This window comes from Erithacus rubecula (assembly GCF_903797595.1).
Source record: "Erithacus rubecula genome assembly, chromosome: 3".
Lineage (NCBI taxonomy): Eukaryota > Metazoa > Chordata > Aves > Passeriformes > Muscicapidae > Erithacus > Erithacus rubecula.
The window spans coordinates 56,707,937-56,735,608 of NC_136689.1; the positions used below are offsets into that span (position 1 = coordinate 56,707,937).

A 27,672-nucleotide genomic window follows, 5' to 3' on the forward strand; every position below is an offset into this window, starting at 1 on the left:
CTACTTGCATTTTGGCCCGACTGGTAATAACCATTGTTATTTACAATACTGTCTCTGCCTGCTTTACATTTTTCATATCTGACATCTCCCAGAGGAGGTCTTTTAATCTCATCCTTCTTCACCCTCAAGCTGTGTAGTTTTCTCCAGTCAGTGCACAAAAAACCTACTGAGCTGCTCCTTCCCCCAGCATTAATAGGATTTTCCAACATAAATCTCTCATCTATCAATGGATTAACATGCTTAAAATTCAGCTCACTGAGTGGTTGAAAGAGCTCAGCCATGGGTAATAAAATACAGTACCTTTCACCACAGTAATGCCAATTCTGATCCACACAGGATGTTAGTGACTGGGAGTTACTGCTTGAACTGCATCAGCTGAGTGTGGTTATAAGCCCATGTCAGGCATTTCTCACTGGGCAGAATGGAGTGAGCTGTGCAGGCAGTGCCTTCCCATTTCATGGAGTAGAAAGATATGCATCCACATTTAAGTTAGTTTTTAAGATGTTTGCTAGAAATCAATGGTGGTACAGTGGGATTTCTTGTTTTGTCCTTCTAAGGAAAAGAGATGATGGGGAAGCAAAAATCCCAATGTGATACTTATTATTCATACTTTTCTTCAAACATGAGTAATGTTTGCAATAATATGTGTAACTTTGTTCAGTTCTCAGGTGACATGGCACTGATTGGTGTCCTCTGCCTGTCTTCTTGGGACAGGACTGGTTTGCACACACATGAATTAAGTTCTGTTTTGAAAACTACATATTTTTTTTAGGCATTTAAAAGATTTTTTTTTCATATACCTGTTATTGTATTCAGCATAATCAACATTTTTTCTTGAAAAAAAATATCCCTCCCATTACAGAACTAATGTGTTTGGACCCCCTTGAGAAGGAAGCCACTTGGAAAAATGAGTCACCATTTATTTCCAGATCTTGACATGATGGGGGTATGAATTTTTTCCCTCTGAATTTTTGAAGCCATTTGTCAAAGAAAATAAACTTTAGCCTTGGTTAAAAAGAAGCAATCATGTGGCAAAACATTTTAGCAGTTCAAATAAAGACTAAATAAAATACAACCCTTATGGAAAGTCAGGTGTGTAATTCTCTATTCTTTTTCTTTTTTTTTGGTAATGCAGAGTGTGGTGATGTGTAGTGTCCTAAAATAGATTTCTGCATCTGGAGAATACATCTCTTAAGTAGAGCAATTACTGATTATATATTGGGTTGTTCTTACAGTAATTCAGATGTTTTCCTACAAAACTATTACCCAAGGTTATGATTGCTCTTACATCTTTTGTCTTCCCTTTCTTTTCCCTTCTTCCTTAACTATATTACCTAGAAAAATTTATAGCAGAAACCAGAATTTAAAAACTACTACAGTGAAATGGAGATTATCTAGCATCATGATAGTTTTGAGCAAAAGAGAATCTCTGTGCTATTAATTAGTTCTCCTGCTTCAGCTGAAATCCTGTTTCACACAGTGTTTTTCTCATCTATGCTAAGAGCTTGCATGGATGCATGGATTTTGTTGCTTGCCTCACAATAGCTGTGGGAATGGTGACTTTTTTGGTTTCATGAATTTCCTAAACTACTCCTTCCATGTAGTTTTAGTTCTTTGATTTATATTATCAAAATGAACTTGGGAAATTAGGATTTGTTGTCCAGCAATAGGTATTTTAAAAAGGATCCTTGAGCATGTGGAGAACATGGGAGGAAAAATACAGTATGTATAGGCAGATGTGACACCTGGTAGGAAGGTTTAATGAATGAAGGACTATGGGCCCTTCATTTCCAAAAAGGGAATCCTTCACAAAAAGAAATACAGGAGGCTCACTTGTTTTGGGCTGTGCCAGCACTGTGTCTGTTGTTTAGTCTAGTGTCCCTGAATTTTGAGGCTGAGGAGCCACTACCATAAAATGTTGAGAGTCAGCATTTACATTGACTGTGGTTTTGCCCAGGTAATTTCATTCAGTTCTGGGTGATGGTTGACAATGCTGCAGGTTGGGTAAGGCTCCTGGCCAGTTGTGCCTTCCTCTGTGGGTGACAAAAGAAAATGATTCAGCTGGATGCAGTCAGGAGGTGTTCTGAGGTGTGGGTTTACTAAGTACTAAGAAGAGAGTAGTTCATAAAAGGTGTCTGAGGGCCAGACTGTTATTGATACGAAGGTATGAAGAGATGGAAAAAATGAAACTATTACTTGGTGTGTATATGTATCCTGAGGCAGCTAAGTGCCTATATCCCCATATCAGTGAATTTTCTGTTAGTGTTAGTCAATGGAGATTGATGTCTTCCTTGCTTGAGTTAGCAGTGGGACTATTTCTGTAGCTTTCTGACTGCTTCTGAAGTGGCAGCAGCAGAAATCTTCTAGTGATGTGCTCTGGCTTTGGGCTGATTGTAATATCCTTGTTAGGACTGTAGTTCATCACCTTAGTAGTTCAGAGAGTCCAGCTGCTCTGAAGTAGGTGCTTCTATGAAAGAAAGGCAAGAACAGCACCTGCTAATGAATATTTATTGTAGGATTTTTGTTAAAAATTAATTTGTTACACTGCTATATGGGCAGTCACTGTGGGCTTGTGTATTTTATTATTCATCAGTAGGACAGCTATCTATCTTCCAGTATGTAACAGTGATACACTGTTATTGTGCCAAGCAAATGCCGTGGTTGGTTCCTTCCTTTTCTCCTTTCCTCAAGAAGGGATATTGTGTTTTGTGGCTGGGCGTTCTGTTGTGACGGATGCAGAAATGGGTGCTCAACCTGCACTCCTTGGTGCTGTCAAAGGCAGAGCAAAGTTTTGTCCTGGGAGTGAAAGTGATGATGTCTGTGAGATGCTTTTTTCCAGGGAGAATCTTGCCTCAGTCTTGTACCTGTCTCAGTAAAACTGTAGCAGCTGCACTGGCATCCTGCCCTTCACCACAGGCAGCTGCACTGCCCCTGGGAACTGTGGACTTCAGGTGACCTTCTAAGCAGCTTGGATTGAAGCATTTGGAAGGCAGAGATAATGACTCAAGAGAAAGAACACTTGCACCACAGTGTGTGGGGCCTGTTATTAGTATTGGAAGGTTTTTGTGAAACATTTCCTATGCCAATCTCACTAGAACAGTATCCAGAGTCCCTCATGTTTGATATAGGAAGTTATTTTTGAAATGCTTTCTTTTGAAAAGTTATCTTTGTAAATACTTTGTTGGCTTGCAAGCCTTTGTTTTCTCATTTCTTTATCGAATGTTTTTGAAATCAGCACTATTCTCTTTTTTTCTTGTTGTTTTTGTGGGGATTTTTTTAGGGGGGGAGGGGGGTGGTTGCGAATGTGTGTGTTTGACTGTTTCATTTTAATTTTTTTAATCCTATCCCTCATTTCCTACTAACCCCTTCCACCAAAGCCTGTGGCTCTCTCATGCTTCCCAGTTCTCAGTTCCACCCTGATTGAGCTGGTTGGGCAAACATATATCATTCTTCTTGCATTCCTGTTGTGTTGCAGATTTTGACTTGAACTACTTTTGGCATTGGAGCAAGTTTACAGACTACGTGCAGTGCGTGCTCACCTTCACTGGCGTGACTGGTTACATCACTTACCTGTGGCTGGACTCGTCCCTGTTTGTGGAAACGCTGGGATTCCTTGCAGTGTTCACCGAGGCCATGCTGGGCGTCCCCCAGCTGTACCGCAACTACCAGAACAGGTCCACTGAGGGAATGAGGTACGCGGCTTGTCCTGCTTCAAACCCCTCTGCCTGCCTGGGAGGGCTCTCTCTGCAGTCTGGCAGTGCTTTTCCAGCAAGGGCAGTGTCATCTCTGCAATTTTTACTTGAAAACACAGCAGCAGTCAGAGTAGACTTTTCTGTCAGTAGGAACCTGTGACACCTATGAAGTCTGACCCATTATCCAAGTCCAGCTGGAGAGTTCCAAGGTGAAACGTTAGGTTGTCACTGCTGTTGCCATTAGCAACTTGTTGCAGTTCTACTCAGCCTGTGCTACACTGATCCTTAGAAATGGTATAAAGAAATCTTGCATATCAAAAGTAATAGGATGAAAATATTTTGAGCCTGCAGCCTTTAACTATCAGTGTAACTCATATAATTAGCTTTTTCTCACATATCTGCTCATCACTTCTTCATAATCCATTACTACATTTGTAGCAAATGACATCTGTATTTATTTTTGTGTCAGAGCTTGAAACTGGCATTTATGCAAGCTCTGATGCGGCTTTTACAGTCATGACTATAAAAATGTGGGACAGAAAACTTTAATCTTGTGCCCACTCTTGAGTCATTAAATCAGATCATCTTTTCACACTGTTTATTGGATAACTCAAATGGTAACACTAAGTTTACAAAGGCAACTTGTGAAGCTTTTTGAGAGAGGAAATCTTCACTGTGGTGCATCAGTGCATTGGTCTGTGGAAACAATGCAGCAGCAAATTCAGTTCACAGAGTGCTGTGATCATTTGTGACTGTCTTCTCTTTTATTCTTTCATTATGGCTTCTCTGCATTCCTTTTAAAGTTTGCTGGGATAATTTTTACTTTGGTCAAAATAGTTAACCATGTGGCCCCAAACCAAAGCAATTCTGTCCTCTGTTCACACCGTTCCCTTTACTTGTTTGGCTTGAGCATGCTTATACTGGCTACTCTGAGATCTTTTCTAACTTAAAATGTTGAAATGTTTAATGCTTCAGGAATTTTCTGATTGGGAGCCCCTTTGGTATGGAATGAGTCAGGATTTGCTTCCAAAATATTGGTGTATTTTTCATGCACCCACTGTCTTGGAAAATTCCGTACCTGTGATATGCGTAAGGCAACTTATCTACTAGACCTTTTTTGTGCTCTGGTTTGACTTTTCCTTTTCTATTTTTCATCTCTGAATCATAATCATATTAATGATGGCCACTGATAGTGTTTTGCTTTTCCTTAACTCCTTCTGGGGGACATTCCAGTTTTCCTATTTCTTGTATGTGCTGTTAACAAAAGGATTTAAAAAACCCCTTTGTTCTTTGTAAACTGCTAAGTGTAGAATTTCAGAATTTTCATCCAAGACTGCTTGACAGAAGAGTGCTTAGTCAAGAGAAAATAGCATAAAAACTCATGTTTCCTTTCCATGGAACAGAGCCAGGTCAAGCATAGCCACACTCCTTATCACTTGTGCCCACGGCTCCAGAATGCATTCCCCTCTCTGGTTCCACTCTTGAAGCAGTTGTGTGGCACTGGAGATTGATAGGTCTGGGCAGTGATGAGGTAATCCACAACTTTGTGCTGCTGTACTGCAGTGGCAGAATATTCATGCACACGGTGGTGCTCTTTCTTTTTTTCAGGTTAAATTGTGGTTTTATACATGTTGCAGGTACCGTGCAATGTACCCTGCAATGTTGTAGTACCATGCAATCCTAAATTGACTGGATGTTCTCTAGGCACTACTGGGCTGTTCCTCCTGTGAGAGTGAGTGACTTCTGCCAGTGTATTGCCTTCTGTTGAAGGAGCTGTTGGAAATACTTACTCTGAACTTCCCTTCCTGTGCCCACTTCTCTAAGAGCATATCAAGAAGCCACCCCAGTCATGGAAACATGAAGGGAGTGCAGTCAGCCTTGCATGGGTGTTTACCAGGTGAGGGATGGCTGATGCCCAGGTTAGTTATTTACAGCTCAGGGCAGAAATAGCCATGTGGATGTGTGGATGGTTACACTGTTGGAAACAATTGCACTGGGGATCTGGGCCAAAAGGGCTGGCTGCCAGCCACACTCTTAGCAAGCTTCAGTGGCAAAGAAAAAGAGATGAGTTTCCAGTGTCTCTGTAACTTTAAGCTTAATGGAGAGAGCAAAGAGCATTAAGCTGTTCTATATAGTGACCTTTTGATCAATCATCCCTTCTTGGTTGGAGGTGGTAACTTCTTAAACACAGTAATTCTGTCACCCAGTGCAGGACTGCAGTGCGTGTCCCTGATAAAGATCACAGCCTTTACTACTGCCAGAGGAGTGGTTGTTCACAGGTCCTCATGGCTTGGCTGAAAAAAGCTGTAACATGTATCTATCTCTGAACTAGGACAGAGCAGTTGATACATTAATTCTATTTAGCAAACAAGTCCTTTCATAAAGGTTGACTATTGAAAAAGAAATGCAGAATAAGGTCTCAGTATGTGGTCCCATCTGATCAGAGTATCCTGCCAAACTCCTCTGATACTCTTGTTTCTGAAAAAAGTCCAAACTACCCACAACTCTTACCCCCCCCCAATAACACTTGTTTAAATGAGAAGCTGAGAACATCTCATACTTGAGGTGGCAGTAATTTCCCAATAAACAAACTTGGAGACAAGGGGCCATGAGAGAGCTAAATGGGAGAGATGGCTGCAGTAGCAGCCAGTGTACCCTTTTGGAGTGTGTTGTGGGAAGGGTCCTATCATATCACCCCTGTGTTTCTATTTGCTACTGCTTGAAAAGTCCCCTACTGAATATGTCCTCTGTGTCTGAGGTAAATATCCAGAGGGCATCTACAGCTTAGACCATTATGTTTATTGTAGTAGACCATGGCTGGAGTGAAGAAATCAGGTATGTGCTTTGTAGTGCTCCTGAGAATGAGTCTGCTGGTTCTTTGATATCTCTGTTCTGCTGGATAGACCTCCTCACATCTTATTTTTAAGTTTTCATTTTTCTCTTCCTCTCTCATTTTCCTTCTTTTGTAAGATTATTACTACTAGGCCCTGCAGCTGCCTCCTCTGTTCTGACAGAACAGACACCAAAGGAGAAGTTGGAAAGAAATGGAAACAATAAAAGTAGAAAGGAGATGCATGCTGAGTAACAGCTTTTGTGGAGTGAAGATAGTGTAGTATGTCCTTGTGGGCTGATGATTGATGGGTGGAAATTTTCCTATGATTAAGTAAACAAGTAAGCTAGTCAAAGCAACAGAAATTTTCATCATGTTCTCTTTGACAATTCACCTGATTACTTTTGGAATGCATACTTTATGGAAACTTGAAGCTCTGTTTAAGTGTTTAAGTACTTCTGCATAGTAGAGTAGTAGTTATATAAATTATGGTATTAAACTTGACAGAAGTGCTTTGTAATGAATTGTGTTAATACCTATCAAAGAAATATTCACTTAGTTTCCATTCTTTTCAAGAACTAAACTGGTTCTGTCAGGTCACCTAGGAAAAGAGTAATTTAGTTGCTTTAATTATTGGGGTGGATTAGAGTTATAAATTATTATGTTAGAAAAAGGACAAAAGCTGCTTCAAAGTTAAAGAGCTTCAGAGTAGTTGAGGAAAAAAGGCAATATGACATTAAAAGGTTTGTTCATCACTCTTAGATTTTCTTTATATCATGTGGTAAAATATTTCAAGATTTGACATCCAGAACACCTCCCCTCTATCACCTTTTAGGAGTCAGAGTTGCTGAATGCTACAGTTGGGATCTGATGCTCCTTGTATTATTAAGTGCTTTTGTTTTGTGACAAAAACCATACAGTCAGGAATTTACTCTGTCATTTGTCTTTGCATCCCCACTCCTTCCAGGATAGTTGCCTCCCAGTCACTTTCTCTTTATAATGAACTGCATTTGTGAGGAAAGGTGGTGTTCAACAGGAGGCAGTGTAAAGGGCAGGAAGGTTGGCTCTGGATCTGCTGCACACAAATGTCAGTGCATTGGGAGAATTACATCCTTGTGTGGACAACAGCTTTTGTGGAGTTCCTGTAGGGAGGCAGTGGGTGCTTTTGTGCAGGTGTGGGGAGAGCCTCTGAGGGGAGGCACTGCTGTTACTATGCTCTCCTCATAATCCCATCTGACCTCTGTCCACCAAAGGAGGAGGATGGAGGGTGTTCCTCTGTAAGGTCTGACCAAGTTGCAGGTGTGTGGTCCTACCCAAGGGCCATCCATGTTCACCTTGGGTCTGCACAAAGGTTGATTTGCTCCAGGACAGTATTGCATTCCTGTCTGCTGCCCTGCTCCAGAAAAAATAACTGCCCTTCATTGAAACTATTTTGCAAAGACTTCTCAAAATCACCTGACAGTAACCCTTTTTGATTGCCAGCTGCTGCTCAAACCCCTTGGAGAAGCAGTTTCTTTTCAGTCCGAGCTGCTGCATGGCACAATCGTCCCAGGTCCAAGAAAGAGGTCTGGCAGTAGGACTGAGCTGGCCTGCATATCTTGAAATTTCAGAAGCCACAGTCCATTGGATACCCAAATGTGCCCATCAGTTGTTAGCTGGGAAACATGGGATCAATAAAGCAAGGTCTTTTTGCAGCAGTAGTTGAGGTCCTGATAGGCAGTGTTGTCTCTTCCCTGGCTGCACCCTGTGCACAGCATGGTCCTTGCTGTGCTTGGCTCAGGGCTGCACGTGCAGCTGCATGGGGTCAGAAGGACACAGCCAGGGAAAATCTGTCTTGTCCCTCCCAAGTCTATCTTCTTGCACATGGACAGCTTTCAGTCTGCTTGGAAGGAACCTCCTTTCTGCACGACTTTTACTGTTGTGTTTGGCTGCCATTGGGTTGGAGGTGCAGAATTTCCCTGTCTGGAAACAGCCAACACAATCAGTGACTCTGGCTATGCGTTGATTAGGAGACTGTCTTGAGAAATCTAGTCTGAAAAGGCTGAATGAGGATAAGCTCAGGATTTCATTCAACTGGGTTATTGTGCTGTGAAAGAAAAATGTTAATTTAGTCCCTCCTGTGGCAGTGCTGGGTCAGCCACAGTGATTATCTTGTTTTAAAAAGCACAAATCACTGACGGAGAAACAATTGGTGTTTATTGAGTCAGAAGTTGCTGGAGTCGAGAGCTGCAAATTAAAAGAAGCTTTTTCATTCAAAAATGTTTTATGAGGTGTGCTACAGCTGTGAGCTACTTATGAGTAAGTGTTTACCTGAAATGTATCCAGTGAAATGAGTGTGATATAAAGAGGTATGAAAGGAATAATTTCTATTAAATTATTCCAATATATACATATTTAATATATTATTTACTTTTCTCCTTTATAGGTAATATTAAAAATACTAGAAGAACAGTATTTCTTAGAGAGATAAATGTTATTTTTGGTTGCTTTTATTTAATACTGATCTATAGCTTTTTCCTTCATGAGACATGCAGCTCTTTATATCATTATTCAGGAAAAACTTTTGACTTCTGAGAACAGTGTTTGTCCCAGAGACAAATCCTGGGTTTATTCAAACACTGTGAATATTAATGAACACTGCTATGTTTTTCTGTCTGTATTGTATTAACCAGCTGTAATGAACAGATGTAGAAGGCTTTATTCAGGACTGGCTAACCAATGTCTGGGCACTTCCTTTAGTGAGAGTTCAGATTTCAGGAGATTGAGTAAGTATTCTAAAAATGCTACTCCTGTGGTTTCTTGGGATTTTTTTAGCCTGAGGGAAGTTTTTATTTGTGAATAAATAAAACAGCTTCAGTGAGTTACTTCCTTTGGAGTAAGTTTTGAGTTCCTTTCTTTATGCTATTTAAAAGAGAACAAAACCCTGTGCTAGAGGGAGGTAGCAAGACTTGTGGATGTTTCTGCTCAGGCATCAACTATATATTAGCTTCCTCAGAAAAAAAATTAGTTCAATTAAAAAGGGAGGAATTCATATCTCTTATGACAACTTCTTTATGTATCTGTGCTTTTTGGGGGAGACTCAGTAAAGGAGTAAGAGAAATTAACTGGAAACAAACTTAAAAAGTGCTAAAAAGAAGGGAAGTTAAAAGAGAGTGATGCAGGCAATGGCCGCATTGAATGTTACTTTTTTTTTCTCTTCAGCTCCTGTTTCTCACTGTCAGAAATTGCATGGATGAGAGCAAAATCAAAGAAATAGGAGTAGGGATAATGGATGCCTATGTGAAAGATTTCCTTTCCTGAGTATGCCACGTGCACAAAGCAGACACTGACCAGCACAGTGGAGACCTGAGTTAGGAGTAAATTGTGTCTCAGAGCTAACACCAAGGAAGATACTCAATAGAGAGAGAACTGTTTTCCACAGGCTTTGGCATTGTTTCCTCCAGGTGCTGATTAAACAGTGTCTTCTGTTACTCTTAAAATAGCAGCTGCTTTATATATTAAACAGGCAAAACAGAGGACATTGGAAGAGGGATATGGGAGGTGAGGACCATTTAATTCAAACAAACAAATAAAACCCTCCCAGTATAATTTTGTGGATTCAAATCATCTGACCCAACTAAGAAGGAGGTTTTCATTGCATAAAGCATTGTGCAGACAATCATAGGGACTAAGTTATAAAATAACAAGTAGTTATCGAGGGACTACTTAGGACCTAAAAGTTAAATCTGGGACCCTGGAAAATAGAGAAATCAAGGTCTTAAGCATGACCCAGAACTACATTGGGTAAATGCTAAATTAAATTATTAGCTATACTTAAAAGTGGTTTGTACTTAGGGTTGTATACAGTTCATTTCTTAGTTTTGCTGCCTTTCCTATTGCACTAAGTTAATCAGAACTGTCACTGTGCTTACAAATTACCTAGTTTACACTATACATATATAATTTACTGTAGTTCTGTGATTGTATTCTTTTGTCTTTGTAAATGCTCTTCTTTACTTAGATCCTTAGTTTTCTTTGTGGGCCTACAACAGGTGCTGTCATTGCTTCTGTGGCCAGCATTCATAGTTTTCTGGGGAAGTTTTACTTGTTCGATTGTTTTGCTTTGCTGACATTTCCTCTTCTGCTCCTGGCACTGATCAGCTGGTTGCTATTGTCCTTTGTCATGGCTTTTATGTAAAATATTCCAAGGTTTTTCATTTCTGGACTTTGCATACACATCCAGGTTTGCATAATAATCAATGAACAATTTTCATGACTGGATGGATGGGTTTTTGTATAACTGTAAGGCTTACTACAGACAGCATGTGTTCTCTCTGCACCTTTTCATTTGTAGCTCTATTAGGCAACAGGAACATCAGATTCCCTTCCTGAATCTGCCTGTTTTAAGGCTAAGAGGTTAAAGAAACTAGTCTGTAGTCCTCAGAAGGTTTCTGATTGCTTCTCCCTTGAAAGTGTTACTACATCAGGAAAATAAACAGACTTGGTCTCAGTGCACTCGGGATGAGGGCAGAGTCCTGTCAGCATGTGAACAGATGGACTGAAACTTTTCTTCTGATCCTAGGAATTAAGTGGATTCTTTCCTCTTCTCCAGAGCCTCTTTTCATTTGGAGCAGACCTGTGATTGATGCCCCAGGTCCAAGGGCCTGGACTTTCTGCTTGACTCTGTAGATCTGTGGCCTGTGAGTTGCTGTGCTGGGTCAGCACTGCAGTCACCTCTGTGCTCGCCTGCTGTGCCGCCCCAGAGCTTCTCTCAAGACCTGCAGCAGCACAGTATGAGGCTCCAAAGACAGTCTTTGTGCTCTGTACACTCAACACTTCTGAGAATTTCAGGAACTGAAGGAAGGGACAGGTGGAAAAATCCAGGAGGGAGACCTTCCTTCCCTCAGCCTTGCAGTGCTTCTGAGAGCATGAGCAGCAGTATCCACTTCCCTTAAGCATCTCTAAGGTCATAGCACAGTGTGGACTGCCAAAGTTCTTGCTCATATTGAACCTCTTTCTCATTTCTCTTCCCCTGGCACCTCATCCCCTCAGTTCAAAAAGCAAATTCAAAGCAAATGACTTCAAACCAAAAGCATTCATCTTTTACAAATAGTTCAAGGCTTCTGTACAGTAATAGGAATAAAGCTCTGCTGGCATGTTTAATGAGTGCTCTCTCAGTAGGTGCTTTTCTCTGTGCCCTGAGAATTTGAATTACAAGAGAAAATTTATTATACTTCTGTTACAAAACCATTCTATTAAGTTTAGGTTCTCCATCTTCCTCTGGCAAGGAAGTGTCATGCAAGGTATTTTGCATAGGTCAGGTCAAGGTAGAAAAGGTGGGAATTAAGTCTGTCGTGAAGATACCAGAGAGAGATGAAAGTTTTATAAAAATGTTGTCTTCCTCTGTTACCCAACAAATTTGGGAACAAAAGTGCTTCAATAATTGACATTTCAGCACCTGTATTGCTTATTAGAGTTCACCACAGCCAATTGTGTAAGTGGGTTACCTACTTATGTGGTTGCAGAGCTTTCTCCCTCAGTGCAGTAGGGCTGAGTGGAATTAGAAACATAGAATGGAAGTAAACTGAGATTTGAGTTTAAAGAAATGTAGGTTGAGATGCAAGGATGCAAACAGCCATAATGGTAACACTGACTGTGATGAAGATCTGTAAAGTCAGCAGAGTGGTGAGTAACTCAAGTAGTGAACAGATAAGCCAGAACAGCAGAAAGAAATAGATCAAAGGACCTTAGCTCAGGAAGTGACTTTGCAGTGTGGTCCAGGAAGACTACTAAGAAGAACTGGGTAGAGAATAGGAGTCAGAGAGATGTGAGTGGGTCAACTACAGAGATTTTCTGTTTCAGCTCTGAGCTGTAATGGTGTGTTTGGTCCCCTGCACCTCAGATACAGAGGGACAAGCAAACAGAAGAGTGGGAAGTGCAGAGACTGACATACTGAGTGATGTGTCCAAAAACCGATATGGGGGGAAGTGCTCATAGTATTCTTGAGTGGAATGTAGAAAGAAAAAAAAATCTTATAGCAGATAAACCTGTTTCAACAAGGTTGAAAGGTAGGGTTTAATTCGTTCTGGGGAGGATGGCTAGGAATGATACATGTCTACATCACATAAGGGAATTACATGCCTAGCCAAATGTCTTGGCATTGTCAGGCAGGCGTTCAGGGTAGCTGTGGATGCCTTGTCCTGTCAGATACTAAGTCTTGTATTAGAGAATTTCCTAAAACAGGATTCATAGTGTACAAGGCAGCAGATGGCAAGAGTTTGGGAATGAAGATAGGCTATAGGATATCTATCCTTTTTGAACTGCAAAAACCCTACTTGGGCTGAAATTTCAAGATCTGTTTTATGCTACTGTGTGTGGGATGTGATCATGATGCATTTATTTCCTCCCTACAGCATTCAGTTCTGCCTACAGCAGGGCTTCAGAGCTCTGCAGCCACCGTGGGTCAGTGGCAATATGGGAAGTGGCTCAGAAAAGATTGTGGTGGCACCTGCTGACAAAGCTTTGCTTCCCACTGGGCTTTGCTTTGAGAAGCAGCACAGAGGTATATGGTGTGTCACTGTCATCAGTAACTTCACTTCTGCACCTGTTTGTGCACATGAGTATGTGTAAGGAAAGGGAGAAACCTGGCATTTCAGATGAATTAGTGACATACCTTCATATAGAGCTTGCAAGAGGTTATTTCATAGAATCAGTAAGGCTGGAAGAAACCTCTACTGAGTCCAGGCATTGATCTAACACTGCCTGGTCTGCCATTATTTCCTTACAGTGCTAAGGTGTTTTAGAGGAGAATGCAGGCTTTGTTGTGGTAAATATCTGTAATTTCCAGACAAGTAATCTGGACTTTGTCCCTGAGTGATCACTCTTATTTTACCCACAAGTGTTTGGGGTTTTAATTTCCCCAGTGTTTTCCTAGAATGTGAGAAGCATTTTTATTAACTGAAGGATGTGATTATTCCTGAAAAGTAATGACTGCAACATCATAAGATTTTGTCCTTGTGGATGCTGGCTTTGAAGACAAGTGAACTCCAGTCATCTAGAACAAGGAAAGCACTACAGCTGGGACTGTTACTTTGCATATGTTAACCAAACAGGTAATTCAGCTACTGAAGTACAATACTAGAAGTGTGCTCAAGCTATGTACTTGTTACCATATGAAGGGAAAATGTGCTTAAATTACCTCGAGTTGGATGAAGAGTCTGATCTCTTGGTTGTCTAGGGCAGAAAGAAAGGAAGATTTAAAAGCATTGCTTTGAGCCTTGGGATACACAGCTGTACTGAAGCAAACATCTGTTCCCTCACGTGTTTTTATTTCATTTCAAATTGAATTTGGCCCAAGTTATTTAGGACTGGAGCAGGAAATACACTGAATGGTGTTGCACAGGGACACTATATTGCTACTTCTTGGCATTGGCCTTGCAGGACATAGCAGTGATGTCCCTCCTGGCAGCAGGCAGGCTGCAACTGCTGGGATGTGGCAGGCCAGCTCACCCTGCAGGGAAGCAAGTCATGGGAAGGAATTCTCGTGCCCTTGCATGGCAGCAAGCCATTTTATCACCCACCTTTCAGTGCATGATGTATGTGGGGCCCCAGGGTGGGCTGTGCCAAGTGGCTGGAGAGAAGGTGGGCAGCAGGAGAGCATCTAGAGCAGCATGAGACATCAGCTGTGCCTGCAGCTCCACCAACTGCAATGCTGTGAGTGGGAGGTGAGAGACAGGGAAGCAGGGACAGATCCTCCAGAACAACTTCACGAGTGAGATGTTAAGTGATGGTGTAATTGAGGTGTTCTCTGCACCATTCTCATTGCACTGACAGCACCATGTGCGTTGGGAGCTGACTGCGGTTATTGTGAGAGGTGCAGGATGTGATTTTCTGCCCTAGCACCAGTGGAAATCTGGTCCCTGCCATGGCAGCATGTCTCAAGCTTCCCAGTTCACCAGCAGCAGAAACAGAGCCTGTCTGATCTGTGTTCATAACACATGTCCAAGCAGACCTGAGCTTTGTAGTCTGGCATCCATCTGAGTCTCCTGCAGAAAGGACACTGGTGTCAATTGTAGCTCAAATCTCTCCTAATCCACAGAAGAGATTTATTTTCACACCTGCATCACAGAACTTAGGGGTTTTGTGCTATTTACGACCTGCTGCCCTTCTGTCTGCAGCACAAGTTGTAAGTACTAGAAGAACTTGGTAGCTGATAAAAGTTACCAGTTTCTTGACCCCTACAGACTGGACTTTAGGTACAGCTGCTTGGCATAGTTGTAGGCCATATCAGTGATCCTGGACTACCTACTGGCCCTGTGCAGCATGTCTTGTAGTCTCCTCTTTACTATCCTTTCATAGACATGTTCTCACAAATACTGGCTTTTGGCTGGATAAGCTACATGGGATCAAAATGCCTGACACTGCCATTCCTAGACATTTAGAAAACAGTTATTAGTGGAAAAAAAAATTGGAAAAAAAATTCTGTGAAACTTTTTTGTTTAGCTGCACCTTTCTGAGTTTGCCTGATGGTGTTTTAGAGTGAAATCCTGCATTTCATCTTTCCTCATTGATGAGTACAGTCCTTGAAAATCACAGGAACTTTCAGATAATTTGCTCTTGGATTGCAGCTGACTCTGGTATCAATTGCTTGTGGATATGGCTTTAACTCAATTGCTTCAGCTTGGTTACAGAGGTCCAAAATAAATACTGGATCTCTCTTGGTGCATGCTCCTCTTAACTCCTGCTAGTAATGTGGGGCTGGACAAATGTCTTTCTCTGGAGATGGTCAGTGCTGCTCCAGCCTCAGAGGAATTGCTGAGAAGTGAGGTAAGGCACCCACACCAAGCCGGGCACGTAGGACTGGTGAGCAGTTTCATGCTTGGATTCCCAGCTGGCTGTGCAATATTTAAAACAAGATCTTTGCTTGTTCACACAGAAGGACCTGTCTTAGGGTATGCACACTTAGTTTCCATGTTTTCAAACTTCAGACACTTTGGATATCTGATCCGTGTGTTTTCTTTTTTTTTCTTTTCCTTTTAATAGTTTTTGGCAGGCTAAGCAATTTGGTTAACATGAGGAGGACTCCTTTTTTTGTTAAGCCATATGGCATTTTGTTAGAAACAAGTGCTCTATTTATTAATTTTTGTTTGTTTTGTGCAGTGTTAAAAATAACATGGCATTCATGTTTCATGTTTTCTGGTCTGTGTTTCACTGCTGTAGGCAGGCCAGTCTCTGATTGAAGTGCAGTGTTAGGGATGCTTGCTGTCTTTTTTAAGTAGCCTATTTTGGAGCTGCAAATGGGAGATGAAAGTTTTCCCAAGTCAGGATTTACAACTGAATCTGCTTTCTGTTCCAGACATTCCTGTGCAAATGGCTTGTGGGAGGTAGCATCTTAAAAGGCTGCTGGAGAGATACCTTCTGTACCTTCTTCCTCACTTCCCAAACCAAATGCAGTGTTGAAAATACTCACTGACAGGCTGCTTCTGTGTGGACTTTATTCCTGAATGAAATACTATATTGTCAGCTTTTAAATTATTTAATTCTGCTTTTGTATTCCATCATTCAAAGGTTTGTCACTGTGTTTTAACAAGTATGAAAGTCAAGTGCTAATATATGAAGAAATGTCTGAAACTGTGGCAGTACAGTCAGATTTTCTGATTTAGCAAAACTGTGGCCAAGATGTGGGGAAGTTGGCCATGATGTGGGGCCATGATGTGTGGAAGTCGTGGATGACTTCCACTGAATCTTGAACAGAGTCTGGGCTAATTTTCTTCTTTACATAGGTATAGGTCAATAAATTATATTCACTTTTTCTCTTATCAAACATAACTTAGAAGTTTTGAGTGCATTGAGTGTCTGAGCACAGTTAGCCCTCAGTTTTTGACTGTAGCAGGATGTAATTACATCAGGGCAACACGTACCTCCTGTTGCTATTTGTGCTGAAACGTCTGCTGCAACCACTGCAGGATTTTTCAGTGGAAGTCACCATCTAATGTCTGATTCTCTCAGTGTCTTCCAGTGTGCAGGGTATTTTTGGGTTTGTGTGTTAAGCTACAAACATGCAGAGTCATAACATCAGTGTGAGAAAATCTGCAGTGCAAACAGGAAGCGAGGACTGCTGTGTCTTTTTCCTTCTGCATGTTTTGTGCTCAGTCCCAGCCCATGTTCTGCAAACTGCTTCTCTGCAGCCCTGCTGCTGTTTGGATGGAAGGATGCAACAGTGTTAAGACAGACTGGGAACAGACAGGGAATGGAAGAGGAGGCTTCACATCTCATATTCTTTTACCAGATCTTCTTTTTGGTAGTTTTTGTTCTTTCACATGAGGGAAGAAGAAAGGTGTAATGATCCACAAGTGACACATGTGGGACAGAGTGTGCAAAGATTCCAAGGGAAAATCAGAGACTTGATTCTGTTGCAGCCAGATTTTGCACAGAAGGAATGAAGATGCTGAAAAGCTTTGATTAGAATAATATTAGTCCTGGATAAGGCAGCTTGAACCTGAATGTCTGGCAAATAGAAATGTTTTGTAAATTACTCAGCCCCTAGAATAGTTCCAAGAAAAAAACAACAGAATGGGTTAGGGTTTTATTTTTTTTCTCTTTTGAATGTAGCTCTTTCTACATCTAAATAATTCCAGTAATAATTCTATAAAAATTAAGGTCTGTTGGCTGACTGCAGATACCATGTTACTGATACCTTTTTTTTACCTCTAGTTGCTGTCATTTCATGATTAATATACAACATACAGGGAACCTGAATGAAGCAAGTTATTCCATGAGAAAAGTGATTGTTGTTTTCCAGCATGTAATTTATTTATTTAGCAAATGAAGAGGGGTACAGCTTGCTTATGAAATCTGCTATTAGTGATAGAGAACAACAGCACTGTAGGGCATTTTCATATTACCATATTGAAAGCCATCATTTAGCAACCCACCCCTAGTCTGGTGTCTGATCTGAAGGGCTGGTGTATCTCTGAGAATTAATTCCAGCAGCAGAATAAGTAAGTGCTCTTTCAGATTTTGAAAACAGTTGAAAAAATACCAGCTTTTCCTCTTTGTGGTCATTTGCAATTTATGCAGACTTGGCTCTGTTACTACATTAACAGCTCCTCAGCTGTGAGGAAGGTGCTTGCTTTTTAGGAGGTTTGTTGTCATTGGATACTGGTGCTGATGTACATTACTGGGAAGAGCTATTTTTACCACAAGTCTGCCTCAGCCTCTGGCAATACCAGCTACTTGAATGCTGTTCCTGCCTCTCTGGTTGGCATCTCTGTTGTCACACAGACAAATGCTGCCATTTGTTTATTTCTGCATCCCCAGGTTGCTCTCTGGCACTGCTCACCCCTAATCTGCTTGCTCTTTTGGCTAGGAGCAGTTGTGCTGTCCTCCTAGAGCATATCCTCCATATCAACAAGGTGAGCATTTCCTGCCTTCTGCATCTCCCCAGCTTAGCTCTGGGCTATTTTGGGGAAAGAAATATTTACTCCTAAGACCTGCTTTGCTTTGTAGCCAGTGCTGCACAGAACAGCTTGCCTTGTGTGACTTTGCACATAGCAGGAAGATGGAGTGTGAAGTTGGTCTTTGTGAGATAGTCTGGGAAATTTTTGCTGCACACAGCCTCTTTGTGCCATATTCTCCAGTCTCAGGCAGTGTAGATGGTGAGCCCTGACTGCCTATTGTAGCAAGGCCTCCTCTGCATTAGCAGTGCAGCATGATCTCTTGCACTGTGAAGCCAAGGATCAGACTCTGCTGCACCAGAGTCTGTGATCTACCAGCCCATGACTGGCACATGGCAAAGGTGCAGATCCAGGGCTGAGGTTGGTTGTGTGAGCATCACCAAGACCAAATGCTGGGTCCTGCACTTGGGTTCAACAATCCCCAGCTACAGGCTTGGGAAAGAGTGGCTGGAGAGGTCTGCAGCAGAACCCTCACCTGGGGGTGCTGGTTGACATCCACCTGAATATGGAGATATTGAAAAGATGTGCACATGCACCATTTATGGTGGTTTAGAGGTGGACTTGGCATGGGTGGCTGAGTTTAGGCTAATGGTTGAACTCTGTGATCTTGGAGGTCTTTTCCAAGCTAATGATTCTCAGCAAATACAGGTTTACAATAGAGCAGTGGAGCAAGGGCTTAAGTGTGCTTTCCCCTTTTTGTTCTTTATTCTCCACAACCAATTGAAAATTTCCATTTCTTTTGGGCAATAAAATGCTCCCTTTTTCACAGACACTGCTTTTTCTTCCACCAGGGCAGGTAAGGGGCAGCTATCTGCCCAAGCTAGAATGGTGTCTTTCTTGTCTACCCCAAAAGTAAGGACAAATATAAGAATTACCTCATTTCCCCAGGTGACTGGGTAAAGTTGAGAAGCCAGTTGCAGCTTTTTCCCTCCCTGGAGTGGCACTGGAGGAGTGAGACACATGCTAACTTGGAGAGGGTGCTGAGGGCACTCTGGGGAGCTTGGAGTGGTGAGATGGGGTCCTGGGCCAGCACACACCTCTTTGCTCATTCCCTAGCTTTACCCTCATGGTGGATTGGTGTTGGCTAATGCCAGGTGCTCACCACATCACTCATACTGCTCCTGCTCCTCAGCTGGACAGGGGGAGAGAAGAATACAATAAAAGGCTCATAAGTCGAGATAAGGACAGGGAGATCACTCTCCAGTTGCCATCACAGGCAAAACAGACTCCACTGAAGGAAATTAATTTAATTTATTGCCAATCAAAACCAGAGTACAATAATGAGAAATAAACCCAAATCTTAAAACAGCTTCCCCAGACCTTTCCCTTCTATCCCCAGCTCAATTTTATTTTATCTTCTCTATATTCTCCCCACAAATGGCACAGAAGGACAGGGAATGGAGGTTGCAGTCAGTTAATCACATGTTGTTTTTGCTGCTCTGTCCTTTTCATGCTCTTTCCCTACTCCATTTGGGGTTCCTCCCAAGGAGACAGTGCTTCCTGAACTTCTTCAATGTGAGTCCTTCCCATGGTATGCAGTTCCTCATGAACTGCTCCAGTGTGGGTCCCCATGTGTCCTTTCTATGGTGTGCAGTCCTTCAGGAGTGGATTGCTCCATCCTGGGTCCTCCCAGAGCTCACAAGTCCTGACAGAAAACTGCTCCAGCTTTGCTGCTTTGGGCTGCACTCTCCATGGACCCACAGGTTCTGCCAGGGACCTGCTCCAGGACAGGCTTCCCATGGGGTCACAACCTCCTTTGGGCACCACCTGCTCCAGGGTGGGTTCCTTCACATACTGCAGGAGGATCTCTGCTCCTCCATGGACCTCCATGGGCTGCAGGGACACAGCTGCTTCACTGTGGGTTGGAGGGCAATTTCTGTACCAGTGCCTCCTTCTCACTGACCTTGGTGTCTGCAGGGCTGTTCCACTCACATGTTCTCACTTCTCTCACCTGGCTGCTGTGTAGTGCAGCAGATTTTCCCCCCTTCTTAAATATGTTATCCCAGAGGTGCTACCACTGTCATTGTTGGGCTCAGCCTTTACCAGTGGCAGGTCCAGCTGGCATTGGCTCTCTTAGTGGAAGCTTCTGGCAGTTTCTTACACAAGTCACTTTGTAGCTGCCTCCCTGGGCCCTGGTACCAAAATCTTGCCACACAAACTGTCTGCTGGTCATTTTCAAGGACTTGTGTACCACCAAGTTTCCAGTTCTCTTCCATTCCTGTCATTTCCTGTCCTGTTCCAGTCTCTTTTTTCTATCCTTTTCTTATCTGACCAACTTTTTTGCTGTCTCCTTTGCTTTCCTTTGTGGTCCTTCATTGCCTTTTCTCACCTCTTGCATGACTCTGTCCCATTTCCTTGCTAAGCTCCTTGTGATTACCCCATGCACCTTTTGGTCTCTGCTGGATGTGCTCCTTTTGTCCAGTCCCAGCCTCTCCTCTGGGAGGGCAGCCAGCACTCCCACAGTCACTACTTTGCATCAGCCTGAGAACCTTGGTGCAGCTGCAGGACTGAGCGTTGTGGGATGTCAAGTGTTTTCTGTATTTTATTTTTGTTGTACCTTGGTGATGTGCAGATTTTCTCTGGTGCTTTGTCCAAGCTACTGGACAGGGAAGGATTTTTTGGTACACAGACAGACCAGGGGCATTAGCTCTTTAAATGGCCTGTAGCATTTTTTAAGATCATTTTTGTCAAAGACAAGTTAAGATTTTTGTGTGTGTGGAGCATTGCCATGTCCTAGTGAGAACTCCAGGCATGATGATGATGATGATGATGATGTCCTAGAGTGTCAGATGTATGAGCTGAAGTGCAGGCTCTGGAACATGCAGAGGCTGTCAGAACATGCAACAAGTTTTCCAGCCGGTGTTGCAGACTGTTGAGTTCACAGGTGGCTTCCTAGCAAAACACAGACTTGCTTTGGCAAACTTGGCACAGTATGTGACACAGCTAGAGGTGTGCTTGGCTCCTGTGGTGCTGCTGAACTGCAGGTGTCCTTAACTTTTCCCTCAGTGATTGTTTATTCTTTCTTTGAGGGCGTTAACTCTTCTGTAGGCTGTACATCTTCTGACTCTGTATTTTCTCCTCCACAACTGCAGTGCACTGTAAGGTCACTTTAACAATCAGCTGGCTTTCTCCATTGAGAAGGAGTGGCAAATATCCTTTGTATTAGGGATATTTGCTAAATTCCTATTCAGCTATCTCATGGTATCCCTGAATTGCTCTTCTGTCAAGAGTGAGCAGTTGGTTTGATTGGCCTGGTTGAGCACGTGCTTTTAGTGAGGGTGCCTTAGCCATGCCAGGACAGATTCACAATTAAGTTGCCCAGCAAACACTAATACATTAAAATCAAAGGAGGAGAAATATTGTCTACCAGCAAGCAAGGTGCCAGTTTTATTACCCTCAGAGTTCATTGCCCTTCTAATTAAAATCTCAGCCAATTCTGACCACCACCTGCATCTACAAACATCCTGTTAGTGTGATATAAGGTGACTTGGTGTGACTGGGAACATGCACAGGGCAGGTGGTGCAGGCTGTTTGCACCAAACACAAATGATGTGTAGAGTTCAGCAGTTGTTTTCTTTCTCTGATTATTTATTTACATTTTTAGAATGGGTGGGGAATGACTGCTCACTCAACCCCATATCCTTGCTTGCAATTCCATGGAGATTCTGTGGAAGGTCCTGATTGTAGACATGTTTTGTGCTCTGGGCCACATGACCAGAGTTACAGAAGGCTCCTGTTTCCATAGTGTGATGGGACTGCACAGACTGATGCTCTTGGCCACCCTTCCCATGTGGGGAAAGAATGGGCTGCAGCATTTGGCTTGCAATGGCATTGTGCTCTTGTGCCCAAAACACAAACCCTGTGAGCTCCTGCCTGAGTGTTTGAAAAATGCACATTAAGTCAGCAAATGCCCTGCTGCATGGGCCTGGCTGTGTGTGATGAATTGGAGTCCGTGCTGGCAAAACGTAAATTGCTTGTAATTATGACAAATCATGTGCAATGCTCATACTGTGAACTACAAAGCTTTTGTCCACTGCTGCTTATCCAGCTGCTTAAAAAGCTCTCCTGATAAAGTGCATGGAGCTCAGAAACTGCTTCCAGGTTTGGTTGTTCATATTTTGTAGAGGACACTGAAAATAATTTGGTCAGTTTGAAAAACTTGCTTCTATTCCCCAGAGTTTCTCCTGATGTGGGGAAGCAGGAGCTGCAGGACAGGGAATGCTCAGCAGAAGAGCAAGATGAAAGCAAGTTTGATTATTGAAAGGAACTCTGAGCATTGCTCTTGATCTGTGTCCTTGATAAAATCCCCAGTGCTGTTCATCCTTCCAGTAACAGCTGCAGGCATGTAATTTCTCCTCTTTCTGTATTACTGGACAATATGTCTGTCTGCTTTTTTGGTTATACATTTTCTGCAGTAAGGAGGGGTTTCTTCTATCTGTTTTATTTGTTTCAGCAGATGCTAAAAATGTGCATGCATGAGAGAGCAATCTGTGTTGCTTTACCCTGCATGAGCACAGAATGGCACACACAAGGAGTAACTGCTGGGATGAATAGCTGTTCTCTTCTATGCACTGTTTTACTCTGGTTTATGGTCAATGCTGTCAGCATGTGGTAGTCATGTTTACAGAGCACCACTGAGTCAAATGTCTTAGCTGGATATTTTAAAATGTTGGATACCTTCATAGCCACAGGTGTTGAGAGCTGTAATTGCTGAGATAAGAGTGCTGCAGTGTGTGGAGCAGAGAATTTGATCCTCCCTTCCAAGTGCAGTGCTGCTGTCTGGGCTAGGCACGCTGCCTGCCCCTGTCAAGGGCAGTCCCAGCCCACTGCTGGGTATAAATCCTGGCTGCAGTAGGTGGGACCCTCTAGCACAGCAGCTCTAATCCAAAGCCAGGTTCTCAGCAAGCACTCTTCCCTTTCTTCTGTCTTTTAGCATCAAGATGGTGCTGATGTGGACCAGTGGGGACACGTTCAAGACTGTTTACTTCATCCTGAATCAGGCCCCTTTCCAGTTCTCCATCTGTGGACTCCTGCAGGTATTTGTGGACATTGCCATCCTGTTGCAGGTTTACTTGTACAGCCACTACCCTCAGAAGCCCGTGTCCCACACTGCACACCCAGCCAGCACCAAGGCCCTGTGAGAAACTTGGCTGGGCAGGTTGCAGGGCAGCAGAGTCAGCCATGGCATCTCTTCTTCCACTTGTAAATACTCCTGTGTTGCCAAGTTGAAAGCAGAAATGAGAACGAGGATGGAAAATACGGCTGCATGTCCAGCTGGGGATGTTCTGTGTTAAATAACTTGCTCTGTTTTCAGACTTAGCTGTACAGAACTGTTTCTTGGTGGGGGGAGGGGCACTTTATTTTTGCATATGTACCTATGAGCCTTATTAATTCACAAATGTTTGTATATTTAATCACAAGGGCTGGATGGTTTGTGTTTTTAATGCTATTTAAAAATGTTACACCACAGAAATTATAGGATATTTTGTCTGAAACTTCTACCTATTTATAAAATATAAAGTGTGTATATTGGTGGGAAGTTTGTGGCATATACTAGCGTTCAGTATCTCCATGATGGAGGAAGAAGTATTGAAGAGCAAATCCAGGAGCTTTCTCTTTTCTCTACAAGGGTGGGTGGTGAGAGAAGGTGAGAGGCCCTGCAAAAAGGTGTGAGCAGCCAGAAATGAGCTGGCCACAGAGGGTGTAAAGCTAAAGAGGGAGCAGGTTCATCCTTGCTGCAGGAGGACACATGGAGGAGAGATAATGGAGGGAGTCTGATGTGCTGGAGTCACTTTGAGAGCTGGCACAGCCAGTCAAGCATCCAGGCAAAAGGAGGAGGCAGCAGGAGACTGCAGGGAGCTTAGGTAGTTGTGCTTTGAAGCTATGGACTGTGGGAATAGCCTGCCCTGCACTTGGGGGGCAGCACTGCCCCTGCAGTGCATGGACAGAGCTGTGCTGTAGGGTGTGGTGTCTTTCCCAAACCAAGGGGCCAGCAGATGGGTGCTGCCAGTATTGCCAGGCAAGTATTTCTAGATGGTGACTGAGCCACAATGGTAGAAGCAGGTCTGATTTTATTGGCTCAGAAATGAAAAAGTTTGAGACAGAAAAAGCTGTATCCCCTGGAGTAGGACCAGTAGGACAGTTTGATTTGTTGAGGCTGAGATTATTCATGTTGTTCAATGCCAAACAAGAACCAGGTTATGTTTTGGGTTGTTTCCTGCATTGGCCCAACAAGGAAGGAGTCTGTGTTTTCCTTTCATTGTTGTGAACTTTTAGGCTCTTAAAGAAGAGATTCTTCTCTTTTAGAAGAATCAGCAGCCTGTACTGAGAGGGGCTGAGAAAGCTGAAAGAGCAGAGTGTATGTAGATGTTGTCTGTAAAGGTTGTTAGCCAGCACTGGTCACCGTGCTCTGTCTGTGCTGTGCAGCTGCTGCTGGTGTGGACTCCATGGGGCTGTGACCAAGCCTCTGGGCCCCTGTTGTGACACTGCTGTCATGGAACTGCCCCAGGTGATGTGAGGAGGCTGTGGCAAAGCTCTTGGTCCCAGGAACAGCTCTGCCTGTGCTGCTTCCATCATGGGGCTTCCTCCCTCTGCTGGGTGAGTCCCGTCTGACCACAGCCAAGGTGTTGGACAGATTTTTCAGGATATTTTTTTCTGTAAGAATAGCCCAAGAGCTTGTTTTCTTAGCAGTGGCAGCAAGTCTGAGGTTTGATAACTTCAGTGTGTAAATCAGATACTTCCCCTACCATGCTTTCTGTGGGAAACTCACGATTTGAGTCTGAGTGTCTTCATTGGTGGCAAACTGTCCAGTGGAGGGCAATCACACTGTGCCCAGGCACTGACTCCACACTCTGTGTTTGATACCATACCCTTCTAGCCTGAAGTGACCTTACAAAGACAATGTACTCAGCATGGCAGACTATGAATGTTTTGTTCCTCTCTTTTCTCCAGTGTTCTGGTTGTGTTACAAGCACATCTGGGCTCTTGTCTTTTTTAATTGAAAAACTTAACAACTGGCTTCTCTGGTATGCTGCTTTAATGAGGATTGTATTTCTACTGTTTGAAAACAAACACTTTCTTGTGTGTTTTAATGGTCTGAAGGGGTTTTTTTAATAACTTGTAATGGTAAGATTTTTGTATTTGGTGGTCTTTTTCTAATATTCTGCAAAACAGTGATGTAAGAAATTAATGGTTCGTAAGAAACATACTTTTGTATGTTATAGCTTCACCTGGGAGTGCACACTTTTGGCCACCTCTTTGGCTTTGAACTACAGATATTACTGAGGATAAAACAATTTCTGGTTTCTTTCCTTTTGGGATTCTTCATTGGGTGGATTCTTGAGTCTGTCATCAGTACCTAAACCAGTGAGCTCTGCAGACCAGTCTCATTTACACCAGAGCAGCACATGCTGGAAGAGAAGCCAGTGAAACCATGTCCAAGTCATCTTCTCTGTGTGGCATTTAGCAAGTAGGATTCTTGGCCAGGAACTCTAGAACTTCTTGCAAGGTACTTTAGGGACAAAGTGTTACAGAACTTTTGTTTTGTTCTCAAATTGTCAGGAAGTATCTGTTTCAATGATCACCTCAGAGAATAAGAAATTGCTTACTTTAAATCCATCTCTTTGAATGTATGGCACATTTCATGGACTTTATTTTTTCTGTCAGTTGCAATGTTTTTTTTAATAAAAATTACCTATTATATATAAATTGCAGTGTGGCTTTGTTTTGTTCAGGTACAAAATGCATTGCTCTTAGCTCTTACTATAAATCATCTTGTCAGGAGTGTTGTTGAATATGAGTAACTAGCATGGTTTTTCCTTCTGATGAGTGAGTAAGCACAAGGCATAAATTGTCCTGAAGTCATGATGCACAGTAGGTATTCTGGATTTCTGTCCCCTGCTCTTCCATACATACCAGGGTCATTGTAGCCATTGAGACCACATAACTTGTGTTTGCAGTGCTCACAGTAAAAGCCAAATTACTAACAGATTATTATGTTGCTTTAAAAGAATTCTGTGTCATGCAGACTGCAGACTGAGTTTGAAGATGGGACACAGATGAGGGATGTACTCTTGGCAGCCTCTACACAGAAGATGAGGACACTGAGTCTGTCATCTCTTGGCCAGCTGCTGCCCCACGAGAAGTCTTGGCCATCCTCCCTGTTCATTCTGGATGGGAAAACAAGCCAGGACTGTCAGGAGCAGCCCTGCAGCCACTGTGCACCTCCTGGATCCTGCCAGGCTGCTGATCCAGGGTGTTGGGCTGCTCTGGCATGGAGAGGTGGTTTGCTATTGCTGTGTGCAGTGTCTGCAGGAGCTGCAGAAGGGGAGTTGGGCAGGAGAGAGGGCTGGGAGGGGCAGGAAGAGACATGGGGAGACTGAGCTTGGTCAAATAAGGGGCTGAAGGGTGATACTCCTGAAGGGAAGGAGAGAAAACCAAAACATGAAGGTAAAGGTAGGTAAATCAGCAAAATGGGCAGGAAAGGAGGAGGAATGTGAGGGTGGGGAGTAAATCCTGCCTGCTCTGTTGCAGTCTGCTGGCAGGGGAGAGCCAAGCAGTTCTCAGAGCAGCCAAGCCTGCTCAGCACTTGCAGTGCTGCACCTTCTCTCCCAGACAGTGTTGGTGTCACTGGCTACTGCTTTGGCATTCACTGTGGGGAAGGAAGCCAATGGTGGGGCTGGCCCCAAAGGCAGCAGTGGGGAACCCAAACCTCTGGATGCTGCAGCAGCCAGGGCAGCAGCCCAGCCCTGCCCCAGGCCTCTCCCTCTGATGTGCATGGCAGGCAGTGGTCTGCACTGTGGCTCCATGGGGGCAGAAGTGTCATGGTTAGATGTTTGAGATACATGCCTTTAGGTGCAATTAAAAACATTTTAAGACATAAAATAAAGCTCACATTTGGTACTGGGTATTAAGTAAAAACTGGCCCACAGGTTCTGTTTGTTAAATCTGATTGTGATCCTTAGGCTTGAGAGCCAAGCAGGCTTCAAGGACCTGACTGACAACTGTAGCTTTGTTGGAGGCTTTCTGTAAGAAAGAAGACATCAATATGTAAGTCAACAGTGTGCCAATAAATAAACACTGCCTGGATACCTGTGCCAACAGCAGTAAATAAAAGATGGGGACTAGAACATAATGTGATGTTCACCCTGGGGCGGGGGCAGGTCTTCCTGTAAACAGCCTTGTAAAGCAGCCAGTCCCAAGTGGATGAATGTCAGCATCTAGAATGCACTGACAGCAAACACAGCATTTCAGACCCCCCTCCTGCTCCTCCCTTTCTGTGCTTACATGCACTTGGCTCTGGTAGGTGCTAGCTGGGGGACTGAGGGGCTTTGCTCAGCTGCAGATGGGCCAGCAGCACCACCCTGGATTTCTCTATCCATCAGCCCTTCCATGTGCCTGTGTCCTCTTCCACACCAAGGCTTCACAGTCCTCTAAGGCTGTGGCTTGTAGGTGCCAGGGGGAAGGCCAAGGATGCTTTGCCCCCTGAGGCATCTGCTGTGAGGCTGCCATAGCCTGTTCTGGCCTCAGCAGTGTGAGACAGCAGCCTCTGTCCAGCTTACAGCTGAGGAGGTGACACCTGCTGCACATTTTTCTTTGTATTACTCTTTAACTGCTGTGCAGGAGAAAGTGGCTGTGCACGTGCTCTGTATGAGCTGAAGTTGTGTTTGACTTTGTGCCATTCGCTTCTCTACCCCTTTACCAGTTAACACATCCT

The 27,672-nt window shown here is 43.3% G+C and overlaps 1 protein-coding gene across 3 annotated transcripts in view; it reads left to right on the plus strand.

Moving 5' to 3' along the window:
* The window catches only part of SLC66A2 (solute carrier family 66 member 2), a 62,052-nt gene extending 36,388 nt beyond the window's left edge, over positions 1–25,664 (plus strand). For 2 of the 3 annotated variants that reach the window (XM_079302426.1, XM_079302427.1), the window contains 2 exons: positions 3,476–3,692; positions 22,891–25,664. In XM_079302426.1, coding sequence (XP_079158552.1) covers positions 3,476–3,692; positions 22,891–23,098 — 425 coding nt within the window. In that variant the 3' untranslated portion in view covers positions 23,099–25,664. The remainder of the gene's footprint in view (positions 1–3,475; positions 3,693–22,890) is intronic. The other variant, XM_079302428.1, reaches the window with a different exon arrangement.
* Positions 25,665–27,672: the final 2,008 nt, after the last annotated feature.